General features: G+C 44.9%; 2 protein-coding genes across 2 annotated transcripts in view; one reads left to right on the plus strand and one right to left on the minus strand.

The window, feature by feature from the left end:
- Window positions 1–1,988, plus strand: part of VNN3 (vanin 3) — a 36,868-nt gene extending 34,880 nt beyond the window's left edge. The window contains exon 4 of the mRNA XM_029594410.1: window positions 1,780–1,988. Coding sequence (XP_029450270.1) covers window positions 1,780–1,914 — 135 coding nt within the window. The 3' untranslated portion in view covers window positions 1,915–1,988. The remainder of the gene's footprint in view (window positions 1–1,779) is intronic.
- An 8,267-nt stretch (window positions 1,989–10,255) lies between these two features.
- Window positions 10,256–11,778, minus strand: LOC115088732 (trace amine-associated receptor 5-like). The gene has a single exon (XM_029596971.1). The coding sequence runs from the start codon at window positions 11,690–11,692 to the stop codon at window positions 10,658–10,660; it is 1,035 nt and encodes a 344-aa protein (XP_029452831.1). The 5' UTR covers window positions 11,693–11,778; the 3' UTR covers window positions 10,256–10,657.
- Window positions 11,779–12,395: the final 617 nt, after the last annotated feature.

Genomic DNA, 12,395 nt, shown 5'->3' on the forward strand with positions numbered 1-12,395 from the left:
GTTTCGCTTGTTCGCTCTCTCGGTTGGAGAGCCCGGTTCCAGAAGGGGTGTTTCTTCCCCGTTAGTTAGCGGTATCTAGTTTTGTTCACTTCTCTGGTTGTGTTCTACTTTGACATTCCGTAAGACTGAGGGGCTGTGACTGGCACAGGGGCATATATGGCTCCGCCCACAAGTTTTAGTCTGTCTCCATCTACTGGTGCGGAGTCACAACCCAGGTGTCCTGGACTGATCCTTGGTACTACAGGAACGAAAATTATCAGGTAAGAAACTAATTTTCCTTTATTGACCTTTTAGGTAACACCCAATTTGCTCTGCCATACCTTGTCAAAAAAAGATGCAAAGTTTATCAAGAATACATGTCATTACTTTGTACCAGTTCTGGTGTGAGTGACACCCTTGGTCCCTCACTAAACAGTCCACCCTAGCTTAAACCCTAGGCTAGGGTTAGGTAGGAGGTGGTCATTTCCTGACCATCCCTTAGGTGCATCTCCAGAAAAGTTTGCCTGGATTGGCAAATTAGCTCATTAAAAGCAGCCATGCAAGAGGAGCAGTATGGGGTTTTTTTTGGTTGGAGTTTTTAGAAGCAGGAAAATGTTGTAGTGATTCTCCAAATTAGGCCCCACAGCCTGATCAAGTGAAGAGACTCGCCCCTGGCCAGTACCCCCCAGGTCTGGAAGGAAGGGTTTTGGTGAGAGTGGAATAGGTGTGAGAAAAGAGAGTTGAGAAGAAGTGGCCCCCAGGGACAACCGTATATACCTGCATTCAGGATGACCACCGAAAAGGGGGTTACACTAGTCTTTGATGTGGTGTAAATTATATAAGGCCGAATTTTAAAAGCCTGGCGTGTGTAAAAATCACCACTTCTGCGTATGGCTGGGTCCTGTGTGCGCTGCATGCATTTTCAAAAGGGCCCCGGCCGCGCGCAGAAGTGACTACACGCGCACACGTGCCGGGCCCTATAAAAAGGGGTGGGCTGGGGGACGTGGTCTGGTTGGGGAGACTTGGGGCAGGACAGAGGGCGGCCAGGACAGTGCACGCCAGCAGTTGGGCCGGCGCGTGTAACTTACTTCTGCTCCTGAGGAGCAGTAAGTAAGAACATTTTAAAAATGGTGAAAGGTAGGTTAGGTTTAGGGGGGGGGGGGGGGGAGGAGTGGGGAAGGGAAGGGAAAGGAAAGAAAGGTTAGGCAGGAGCATAGAGAAGTTCCCTCCCACTCCTTAATTGGAACGGACTGGGAGGGAACTGGGGAAAGCCCCATTGCATCGCCGTGTGCAAAAATTCACCCCCCTCTGCGCGCGCCGCCCGCATATGCAGACACGGATTATAAAATCCAGTGCGCATGTGCGCATGGCCAAAGGATTTTATAACATGCACGCGCCGGCGAACGCATATTATAAAATTGGCTCGTCCATGTACAGGCACCGGGAACCACGCGCACGTATGTTTTAAAATCCACTCCATAGTGTAATTACAATTTTTTGGTAGAATATTCATGAATATTGTCATGAACTTTGCTTTAGGTTGAGCTGATGAGTACAGGTCAAATTCAAAGCACAGCTGGATTGAACATAAGAATATGCCATACTGGGTCAGACCAAGGGTCCATCAAGCCCAGCATCCTGTTTCCAACAGCGGCCAATCCAAGTCACAATTTCAGTTTCTGAAACTGCAATATCCAAATATCGATCTTGAAAAGTTATATGATTTATTTACATAACAATCATGTAAATGATTTGTACTTTTTATTTTCAATTGTGCGTCTTTATTTTTTTCCCGATTAGGTGCTAAAAGATGGACGCTTGATAAGTCAAAGCAGTGTTTCGTCCAAGCCACTTCTAACAGTGACTCTTTATGGAAGATGGTATGAAAAAGACTCGACTAAACAATTGCCTGCCTTGTCTCAACATTTCAGCTGAGGTTTGTTACAGCTGTTCATCATTACAGAACGACTGATCAATATGATATTAAAATATTTTAAAACCCAATGAGTCTTCAGTCAGAGATCTTCTCATGTTTTAAATCCTAAACATGTATTTTATAATAAACAAGCCGTTAAGCCCGTTAAAACGGGCTACATCCCTCTGTCTCTCACCTCCCCCTCATTCTCTCTCCCCTACCTCCCTCCCACCCACTCACCCACTCCTCCCCAGCCTCCCTCTCCTCTCACTCAGTCCCTCCCTCCCACTCAGTCTCACTCACTCCCTCCCCCTCTCTCCCTCTCACTCACACTCAGTCCCACTCACTCTCCCTCAGTCCCACTCCCTCCCTCCCTCTCCCTCAGTCCCACTCACTCCCTCCCTCTCCCTCAGTCCTGCTCACTCCCCCTCACTCAGTCCCTCCCCCTCACTCCCTCCCCCTCACTCAATCCCTCCCTCTCACTCAGTCACTCCCTCCCACTCTCTCTCTTCGTCCCTCCCACTTAGTCCGTCCCTCCCTCCCTCTCTCTCTCTCCTCCCTCCCTCGCTACTGGCCGCTGCCGCTACCGCCGCCGCCCGCCACCGCCGCCCGCCGCTACCGCCTCCGCTGCCGCCCGCTACCGCCGCCGCCGCCCGCCCCCGCTGCCGCTACCGCTGCCGCCACCGCCCACCACCGCTGCCGCTACCGCCGCCGCTGCCGCCCGCTACCGCTGCCCGCTGCCGCTGCTACCACCGCTGCCGCCATGTTTTTTGGTTTTTTTTGACGCTGCCTAAGACTGACGTGCTCGCCCGCACATGCGCAGTAGAGCTGCTCTCTACTGCGCATTTGCGGGCACGTCGGTCAAGCTTCATTTATCTAGTTAGATATTAATATTAATATGCTGGAGGTGGGCTCAGATTGCTTTCGTGGACTGGAGTGAAAGCTGCATGTTGCAGGAAGATAAAGAAGGGTGCCGCCAGCTTTTCAAGGTCATTCCAAAGAGACTGATCCATTCTTCGATTTGTCTCAGGGTATGCATGGAGGTGTGGGTTCCTGCTTTTCTTAGGAAAATAGGGGACAAAATATCCAGGGGTGCAGTGTCATAAAACCAGTACTAGATCAATCTCTTGAGGTGAAGTAATAAGTTCTGCAGAAAGACATGAGAAAAGTGTCCTTCTCAGCAGTGTTTTTGGGACAGAGGCGCGAGCTTTATTCTTTACATTTGCTTGAGTAATTCCATGAAGGGGCACATAAAATGAGAGTGAGGCGACCTATTCCTGTTTAGTAACTTACAGGCCGATTCGGTAAAGTCCGCGGGAGAGCGGACGAATGCCCGCTCTCCCGGCGCGCGAACTGGCCCCTCGCCGGTGCGCGCGATTCAGTATTCAAATTAGGTGGTGCGGTAGAAATGGGGAAAAGGAGGCGCTAGGGACACTAGCTCGTCCATAGCGCCTCCTTTTAGCCCGGAGCGGCAGCTGTCAGCGGGTTTGACAGCCGATGCTCAATTTTGCCGGCGTCGGTTCTCAAGCCCGCTGGCAGCCACGGGCTCGGAAACCGGACGCCGGCAAAATTGAGTGTCTGGTTTTCATGTTGAGGGCGCTATTAGGTGCCGCGGGTTGGACGCGCGTTTTCCTCCCCTTACTGAATAAGGGGTAAGGGAAAATGCGCATCCAAGAGCAGGCTAACAGTGTACTGTATCGGCCTGTATGTAACATAGTAACATAGTAATGATGGCAGAAAAAGACCAAAATGGTCCATCTAGTTTGCCCAGCAAGCTTCCCAAGGTAGTAACTGCCGCTCCATGCAGGTTACCCCCATGTTTCTCTTAAGGGTAGTAACTGCCGCTCCGTGCTGGTTTAGCTTTTTTATTTATTCCCATCCTCTAGCCTTTTAGAAGCTGAGCACCAGTCTCTCACCAGTCTCAAATAAAAATGATCATCAGATGGCATAGTGGACCTTGCTCTGAAGCAAGGGCTGTTTTCCCCAAATTAGACTGGAAACAAAAAAGTCCAACAATATTTTTACCCTCTATGACCCCACTCTGTCTGATCTCCACCTTCCTTCAACATTCACCTCAGCTTTTGACAAACCCACACCTTGGGATAAAGTAGGGTCTCACTTCAAAGGTATCTTCAAACAAAGCAGCTTTTGCTATAAGAATTCCAGCAATTAGAGCATATCAGAACAGCAAAAGGTAATAAAAACTATTTGTTTTTACGTTACCTTCTCGTTCTTCAACAGAAAAGAAATTGACACTTATAAAGTTAGAATTGTTTTTAAACTGATAATTCCTGGACAGTATTGTATCACAAACCAATTATATCATTTAGAAAACTATGTACCGAAGCATTACGGCACTTGTGTAAATTAATATATCTCAGCATCCTTATTTTATGTGCCCTATTGTAAACCATTGTGACGGATCCTTCTTAACGACGGTATAGAAAAGATTTAAATAAATAAATAAATAAATAAATAAATAAAAGACACTGATTTAATTAGAATTCACAGGTTTATACAGTAGCAATAACAACAACAAGAAAAAAAGGTCAATAACATCCTCCTTCAAATGTGTACATCATGTAATATTTATAAAAAGTTACCACAATTATTTTCTATGCCCTCTCTTCACTTCAGTAAGACAGTCTGTTTCACATTCACCTTAATGTCCTCTCCAGGTTTAATCACGAGAATAGTGAATCACGTGGTACCGGAGGCAGGGAGGTGAAGCGGGGGGCAGGCCTGTGAAAGCCGGCAGCCATCGCACCACTGCGGTGCGCTGGCTGCTGGCTTTCGCACCGAATAACTACACCATAAAAGGTGTAGTTATTTGGTGCGAAACTGGCGGCAATAAGGAATCTTACCTTTCGCCGCCAGCAATGTCTCCGCAGCTTCGGCCCCGGTGCCGCCCCGACTCCTCCTCTTCCGGGGCCGACTCCTCCCCGATCCCGCCCCGATCACCGTATCGCGTGCGAAAGCTATTGAAAATGACCCCCTTAGTATCTTCCCAGAATGTCACAGGAGCACTCCATAAGCAAGGGAATCCCCGGCACCCCAGGCTTACATCCAGCGGATCACTTCACTAGTGGGCTATTCCATGGACTGTAGGACCTCAAATTGCACCTTAACCTTAACAGGACCTACCCCCAGATCCCATAATTGTTTCCCTTTGGAGACAAACACTTCTTCAGCCTTGGGCTTTTCCCCTGGAGGTGGGGGAAAGCCCTACAAAGCCCTGTCCTTGAGGAGAGGCATCTGCCAAACTTTGAACACAGACTTATATGGATCTCAGAAATGTTTCCTCTAGTGCAGGGGTGGGCACTTCCGGTCCTCGAGGGCCACAAACCAGTCTGGTTTTCAGGATATCCCTAATGAATATGCATGAGAGAGATTTGCATGCACCCTGCCTCAGTTGTATGCAAATCTATGTCGTGCATATTCATTAGGATATCCTAAAACCCTCGACAGGTTTGTGGCCCTCGAGGACTGGAATTGCCCACCCCTGCTCTAGTGGAAACCATCTCCCACAGTCACTTAAAGGAGACACATAGTAGAACACACAAAAGAATTTCCATTCTTAAGCTTCCCATTAGTTAACATACACCATGTTCTACTGCCATATACTGCCACCTGGTGGCTTTTCAGGGGTAGAGACCTGCAACTGTCATTTTCCGTGAAGCCAAACTTTTCAATCAGACATTCAGAAACCTCATCAAGCATTAGCAAAACCCCAGAAAGGAGGACAAGGGGTTCCACATCCCAGAACCCTTCCAGAAGAGGTGGTGAAGAAGAAAACAGTCAAGGAATTCAAAGGGGCATGGGATAAACACTGTGCATTCCTATAAGCTGGAGGTTAAAAATAAAGAAAAGAGTGCATGGGGGTAACTGGGGGAAACTTGCTGGTGTGGCAGTTGCCACCCTTAAAAAAAATAACAGTATCAAGGCTTAATGCAACTGCATCAATGCTCTCTGCTTCAACGGCAGTGGGAAACGGGGAATTGGATTCAGACAGCAACCAACAAGGGCCCCAACTTTTACGGTTTGGGGAACAAATAAACATGGGGGTAACTTGCTGATGTGGCAATTACTACCCTTAATCACTAACGGGCCGATACAGTAAAAGTCACGGGAGAGCGGGCGAACGGCGCGCGCACAGGCCAGTGTCCTGTAAATAACAATATTTAAATTAGGGCCCGCGGCAAAAAGAGGCGCATCCCTAGCACCTGTTTTTGGACAGGAGCGGCGGCTGTCAGCGGGTTTGACAGCCAATGCTCAATTTTGCTGGCGTCCGTTCTTGAGCCCGCTGACAGCCACAGATTCGGAAACCGGACGCCGGCAAAATTGAGCGTCCGGTTTTCAACCCACAAGCTGATTTCAATTTTTTTTTTTTTTTTAACTTTTTTTAACTTTTGGGACCTCCGACTTACTGCTTTTCTGTGCACTTTCCTGGTGAATAAGGGGTAAAGCTAGCGCGTCGAAAACGCGCGTCCAATTGCAGGTTAACTGCGCTCTGCCGGAGCGCACTGTACTGTATTGGCCTGTAAGCCTGATACTTTTGATGCAACTCCAACATTGCTCTCTGCTTCCACTTCAACGGTTAAGGGAAATTGGATTCAAACAATATGCAAGGGCCCTGAATTTTATGGTCTGGTAAATGATAAGCATGGGGGTAACCTGCACAGTGCAGCAGATACTGACATAAGCTTGTTGGGCAGACTGGGTGGATCATTTGGTTCTTTTCTGCTGTCATTTCTATGTTTTTATGTTTCTATAACTCCTCTAAGGGCCATACTCAAGTGAAAAGGGGCCTAGTTTAGGAGCCCATTACACTTTTTTTTTAACTAATGTGTTTCTAGCATATTGATCCTTAACCCCACCACTACCCTGCTCCAAGCAACACTAGCCTTGGAAAGACTGAACTCATTATATCTTCGAAACTAAGCAGCATCACGCCCAATACGTACTTGGATGGGGGACTGCCAGGGAAGAGCAGGCACTGTGGGGTGCAGAAGGTATTGCCAAACCTCTTAGTATGGGTAGAAAGAGAATAGGAAGATACCACCAACAATCATAAGTCTCCCTGTTTTCACCTTTCCTATTCTTTCCTAGGTTTTGGTCTGTTATACCTCACTTCCAGCAGGGTTTTATTTTTTTAGATATTGGGGAGGGAGGGAGGTGGGTTCCAAGGCAGGTGTGGTTTTTAGTAGAGGAGATAGGCGCTGCAAAAAAAGGTGACGTTTCTGCATACGCAGTCACTGGTGGGCAATTTAGACTTCACCCGTTGGGTTATCCCAACGGGCAAGGCATTTTTTTAGGCCATTCTCGGTATCGATGGCTGGTAGGCAGAAGAAACACCACGTATTTTTCTCCTGGGTATATTGTAAAATCTTTTTGCAGAATTTCGGAGGGGTGGCAGTGTGGCAGGCTGGAGTGTTATGAAATGGGGAGGCTGCGGGGGGCTTGAGGTCGTATTGCCTAGGGAATTGGTGTGCAGCCCCCCTGGCCTAAAGCTTGTAGGAGGGAGAAGGTGGCAAGGAATGTCAGCTTTCTTGAACTGTTCCCAATTGTGTTAGCTGTGGTTATTTAGCCGCATACGTTTAAGGATAGGAACATGGTATTCTGGTGTGACAAAGCATTGGTCAATGTAATTAAGTGGCAATCTGTAAAGAGTTTGTTAATTTCTGCTCTTGCTTGCAAGGTCTCTAGGTAGATGATTAAACTGTGTGTGCTCCAGTACTGTTGATCAGCCTGGCGCAGTTTGTACTTTATGACACATTTTTCTTTATTGAATTTCTTTGGGTGACCCACTTGTTTTTGACTGATGTGGGATCTGGATCAATGTTTTTAGTTTATGGAAAATGAAAGAGAACCAGGGGAAGACAAACAAAAGCAAAAGGGAGGACTGGGAACAGGATGGAGACTGCTAGAAAAGATAGAAAACATTTATTTTCAATGAAAAATGCTGGAATAGAAAAGAGGAGAAGAGACGAAAATATAAAACTTTTTAAAAACTGTTATTGTTTAAAAAGAACAGGCACAGTTCATTCACATAAGAATAATGCTCAACTTATTTTAACATCTGCTAATTAATTTTACATTTTGCAGAATCCTTTGTATTTTGGCTCTATGCAGTGACTTTCTGTCCAATGAAAACCATGCACAGAGCATGCTGGGAAGAGCCTCACATGCACCAACTGGACTGAAAAAAATGATTCTCAGCACATGCTTCCAAGCACATAGTAACATAGTAATGACGGCAGAAAAAGACCAAAATGGCCCATCTAGTCTGCCCAGCAAGCTTCCCAAGGTAGTAACTGCTGCTCCGTGCAGGTTACCCCCACATTTCTGTTAAGGGTAGTAATTGCCGCTCTGTCCAAGTTACCCCCAAGCTTTTTTATTTATTCCCACTGCACTCTAGACATGCACTTTGACTAGCTTTTGAAAAAAGGGTCTGTGAAGCACAATATAGTAAAATAAAAATGGTAACTAAAGTATGCAAGCAGGTTTTGGTAGCTATGTATTTACTAGATGTGTGGCTGAAATATTTTTAAACACTTACAGCAATTATTTGCCTGTTACCACTGCTGTACTTTCTCCAGACTTTTTTCTGTTGCTATTCTTTAAAATTTGAAAATATCCACTTTGCTTTTACATGACAATAGAATATAAACCAGCAAGATATGTTTTCATGATTGCCGGTATATAAAAACTCTAAATAAATAAAATAAAATAAATAAATAAATAAAATCTTTACTGTAACTATTTGTTTATTGACCACAAAGCACTCTCAACACACAAAAAAACTATCTATGAGTAAGGACGTGCAGAATGACATGATTTATACAGAAGAAAACCAATGCACAAATTACAAACATGAAAATACGCAAGCACAGAAAATAATACGCAAGGAGTCAGATAAAAAAAAGGTTAAGAATGCATAGGTAGCTGGTTGCTGTGCATAGGGAAGAAGAGCAGCCAGTGCATGTGGGTGACAAGAGGACTGGTTTGAAGGTGGAGAGAGAAGGTGCTAAGTGAGCTCCAGAGATTAGAAATAAGGGATGATCAAAGTGAGTTACCCACAGAGGGGCCGATGCAATAAAAAGTGCGGAAAGCGGGCGCTGAAAAGTCAGCGCCCGCTTTCCTAAAGCGCATGGCGCCCGTAAGGGGGGCGCCATGCTATACCCAAATTAGGGGGTCACGCTAGCAAGGAGGCACTAGGGTCCTTGCTAACGCGACCCCGCTGCGGCTGCCAATTATGAAGACCCAGCGGTAAACTCAGCGTCAGTCTTCATAACTCGGTGATCTGTTGAGGTGGGTTTTTTTAAGCACAAAAAAAAAAGTACAGAAAAGCATTTTTTTCCGCTTTTCTGTACTTCTTTTACCTGTGCTCAGCTAACGCCTGCACCAGGCAGGCATTAATATCTGAGAGCAAAATGTGCATCTGAGACGCACACTTTTTTTTTGGCATGTGGAGTGAATGAGTAATAGCCTTATTCACATACATTTGCATATGATGAGGGCTATTGCACTCACTCCGCGTCCGATGCGGGTTAAATAGGTGCTAATCCCCCTATTGCATTAGGGGGTGGATTAGCACCTATTTAACCCGCGTCGGAGTGCGGATTATTCAGTGCGCATGGCTGAGCGCACTGTATTGAATCGGCCCCAAAAATCCCTGTGGCTGAAAACTCCCCTTGGCAGCTCAATCTGGCCCCCGAGTTTCACAAGGCCAGTAGATTAGATGTGGGGAAAGGGGGTTGTCTTCTGGGGCAGACAGACAAAGGCATGCAAGGGACTTGCTTTTCAAAGCACAGTGCATGCTTTCCCACACAGACCCTGCCCACAGCTAAAGCCTGGGTGCTTTTGTCCATGCAGAAGCGGATATTGAAAAGGGAAACTCCCTTGCTGGTATCCCTTAGAAAATTAACTGGAAGGTCTGTGGATAGAGGAATACCTGCTGACCGTAAAACTAACCATCCTTCTATAAATTGCCCTTTACTTTTTTATTTAGCAAAGCTTTCTAAAGGTCCAAACTATTTTTTTTTGTTTTTGTTTTTTTAACACATCTTCAGAGTCTATAAGGTAATGGCCCACAACACAACCTGATTTTGAAAGTAATATTAATTCCTACAAACACAGTTGTTCACTTTTGAATTCCAGACCAACTACATGCCAAATTGTGCAGAGAATTAGGGATTTGTATGCATTCCAAAAGTGAATAATTCTGAAAGAACTGGTAATCCCTTGAAAATTAATTTTTATTTGAAACTTTTCTATATCGATGTTCATGTAAATATACATATCACACTGGTTTACAACGAAACAAAATTGGAAGAAACATTACATCGAACAGGGGTTACATCGAACTGGGACCAGGGATACTTAAATAAAACTGCTAAAATACTATTAAATAATATAGAAAAAGAAAAGAACCACCACCTTCTCTGAGTTACTTATATAGCAGTAGAAGGATAAAGATCTAGTATCTGAGAAGTACAGAATACATATGGGAATTTACAAGGTTACAAGGTTTTCTTGACTTCGATTTTGGCATTTTGGTCTTTACTGAGTTAATTTTAGCTATGTTTATCCCTGAACTCTCACACATAATATTGGCTGTCTCTCTGGACCTTGCACAGCAGGCATCTTTAATTCTGCCAGTTGACTTGAGCTGTTCCAGCTTCTCTGGTGCACACAAACCCAATGCATGGGGTAAAACTTGCTCAACAGAAAACTCAAATTGCTACCAATATAAAAATTTTGTTATTCTTGAAAGAGATTCACTGTAGAAGATCCAGACTGAAATATCTGACGAGTCACAACAATTTTCAAGGCTTTTCTAAACCAGCTATAGGAAAACACATAAATCAGTGGATTGCAGGCAGAGTTGAAGTAAGCAAACCAAATAAAGACATCAAACAAGAGCGGTGGGGTACTAAAATCAATGAGGCTGTCTACCATACTGTCTATAGTAAAGGGCAACCAGCACAAGAGGTAGATACCCACGGCTATCCCAAGAGTTTTGGCTGCCTTTCGTTCTCTCTGAGATGCCCTCATGTTTGTTGAGGAGCTCATCATTTTGTGCAAACTGTTGATCTGTTTAGCTTGTCTGTTGGCCACCAGGAAGATTTTTACATATAAGCTTATCATTAAGAAGCAGGGAAGAAAGAATACAGGAAAGTTTAGCCACCCCCAGAGTTTATTGAACAGAAGTTGGCAGCTACCAATGCAGGGCAAATCCTTTAATAAATGGCCTAACCCTTCTTCTACCACATTAGTGTATAGGAAGACTGATGTGTAGGCTATAGGAACACTCCACCCAACTACTATGTAAATACAGGCTACCTTGACAGTAAACTTAGCTGGATAGAGCAATGGATTGCAGATTGCATAATGACGGTCAATTGAAATGAAACACAGATGCAAGATAGATACCAGGCAGAAAACCGTGTCAAGAAAGGTGTGTAGCCTGCAGAAACTATCTCCAAAAAACCAGCAGCTTTCCACTGATCGGACAGTGCTAAAAGGCAACACTGTTAACCCAAGGAGGAGATCGGCAAGGGCCAATGAGAGAAGCAAGAAATTGGTAGGGGTGTGGAGAATTTTAAAGTGGGATACAGAAACCACCACCAACAGGTTGCCCAGTACAACAAGTAGCATGCCCATTGCACAGAACAGGTAGATGGCCAGCTGGACTCCAAACACATGCATGGCTTTGGGACAGGAGCCATTCACTTTCTCATAGCATAGGGGTCTTGGGGACAGCTCTTCAGTATTGTAGCCCTGGATAGCATTCATCGCTTGCTGCACCCAGCAGGACAGCTGCTGTTTCACTTCATCCTTACTTCCAATGTTCCCTCGCAAGAACAACCCCAGTTTGTGGGGTCAAATGGACTCTTTTATCTAAGGGAGAGAGAGAAAAAAGAGAACCAACTATATGCTTAAATGTTAATGCTTCAAGTTTACTATAATCATCATATATATATATATATATATATATAAACACGTGCATATTCACACATACAGATAAAGGTGTAAGGTTAGGTTAATGTCATGCTTTATATTGCTGATTTGTCTGTCAAAGTGTCAAAGCGCAATACAGCAATTGAACATTTTCAGAGCTAATCATTTCTAGCAAGGCACAAGTATTTTCAGGGCTTTGTACTCACCATCTCTATTGTTTATTTATTTATTTATTTATTTATTTATTTAATTTTATATACCGACAGCCGTTTGCACATCGTGCCGGTTTACAAGTAACTTACAACCATAAGATATATAGGCAGAAGCCTTTACAAATAACAGTATGAAACATAAATGCAGTAACAGAGCAAGAAACTAATGCAGTAACAGAGCAAGAAACTAAATAACTTAGGGAGGGAGGGGTAGGGGTAGTCATGACAAAGGGGGGGGGCGGGGGGAGGGTGAAAACAGACACATGGGGAAAAGATATGTACAAGGGATTCAAGCAATAGATTGATATGTATAATGGTTTTATACA

The sequence above is a fragment of the Rhinatrema bivittatum genome, chromosome 3, assembly GCF_901001135.1.
Source record: "Rhinatrema bivittatum chromosome 3, aRhiBiv1.1, whole genome shotgun sequence".
NCBI lineage: Eukaryota > Metazoa > Chordata > Amphibia > Gymnophiona > Rhinatrematidae > Rhinatrema > Rhinatrema bivittatum.

What these genes read in the sequence shown, in the direction of transcription:
- LOC115088732 (XM_029596971.1), bottom strand. Translation starts at nt 11,692, where the DNA reads ATGAATGCTATCCAGGGCTACAATACTGAAGAGCTGTCCCCAAGACCC.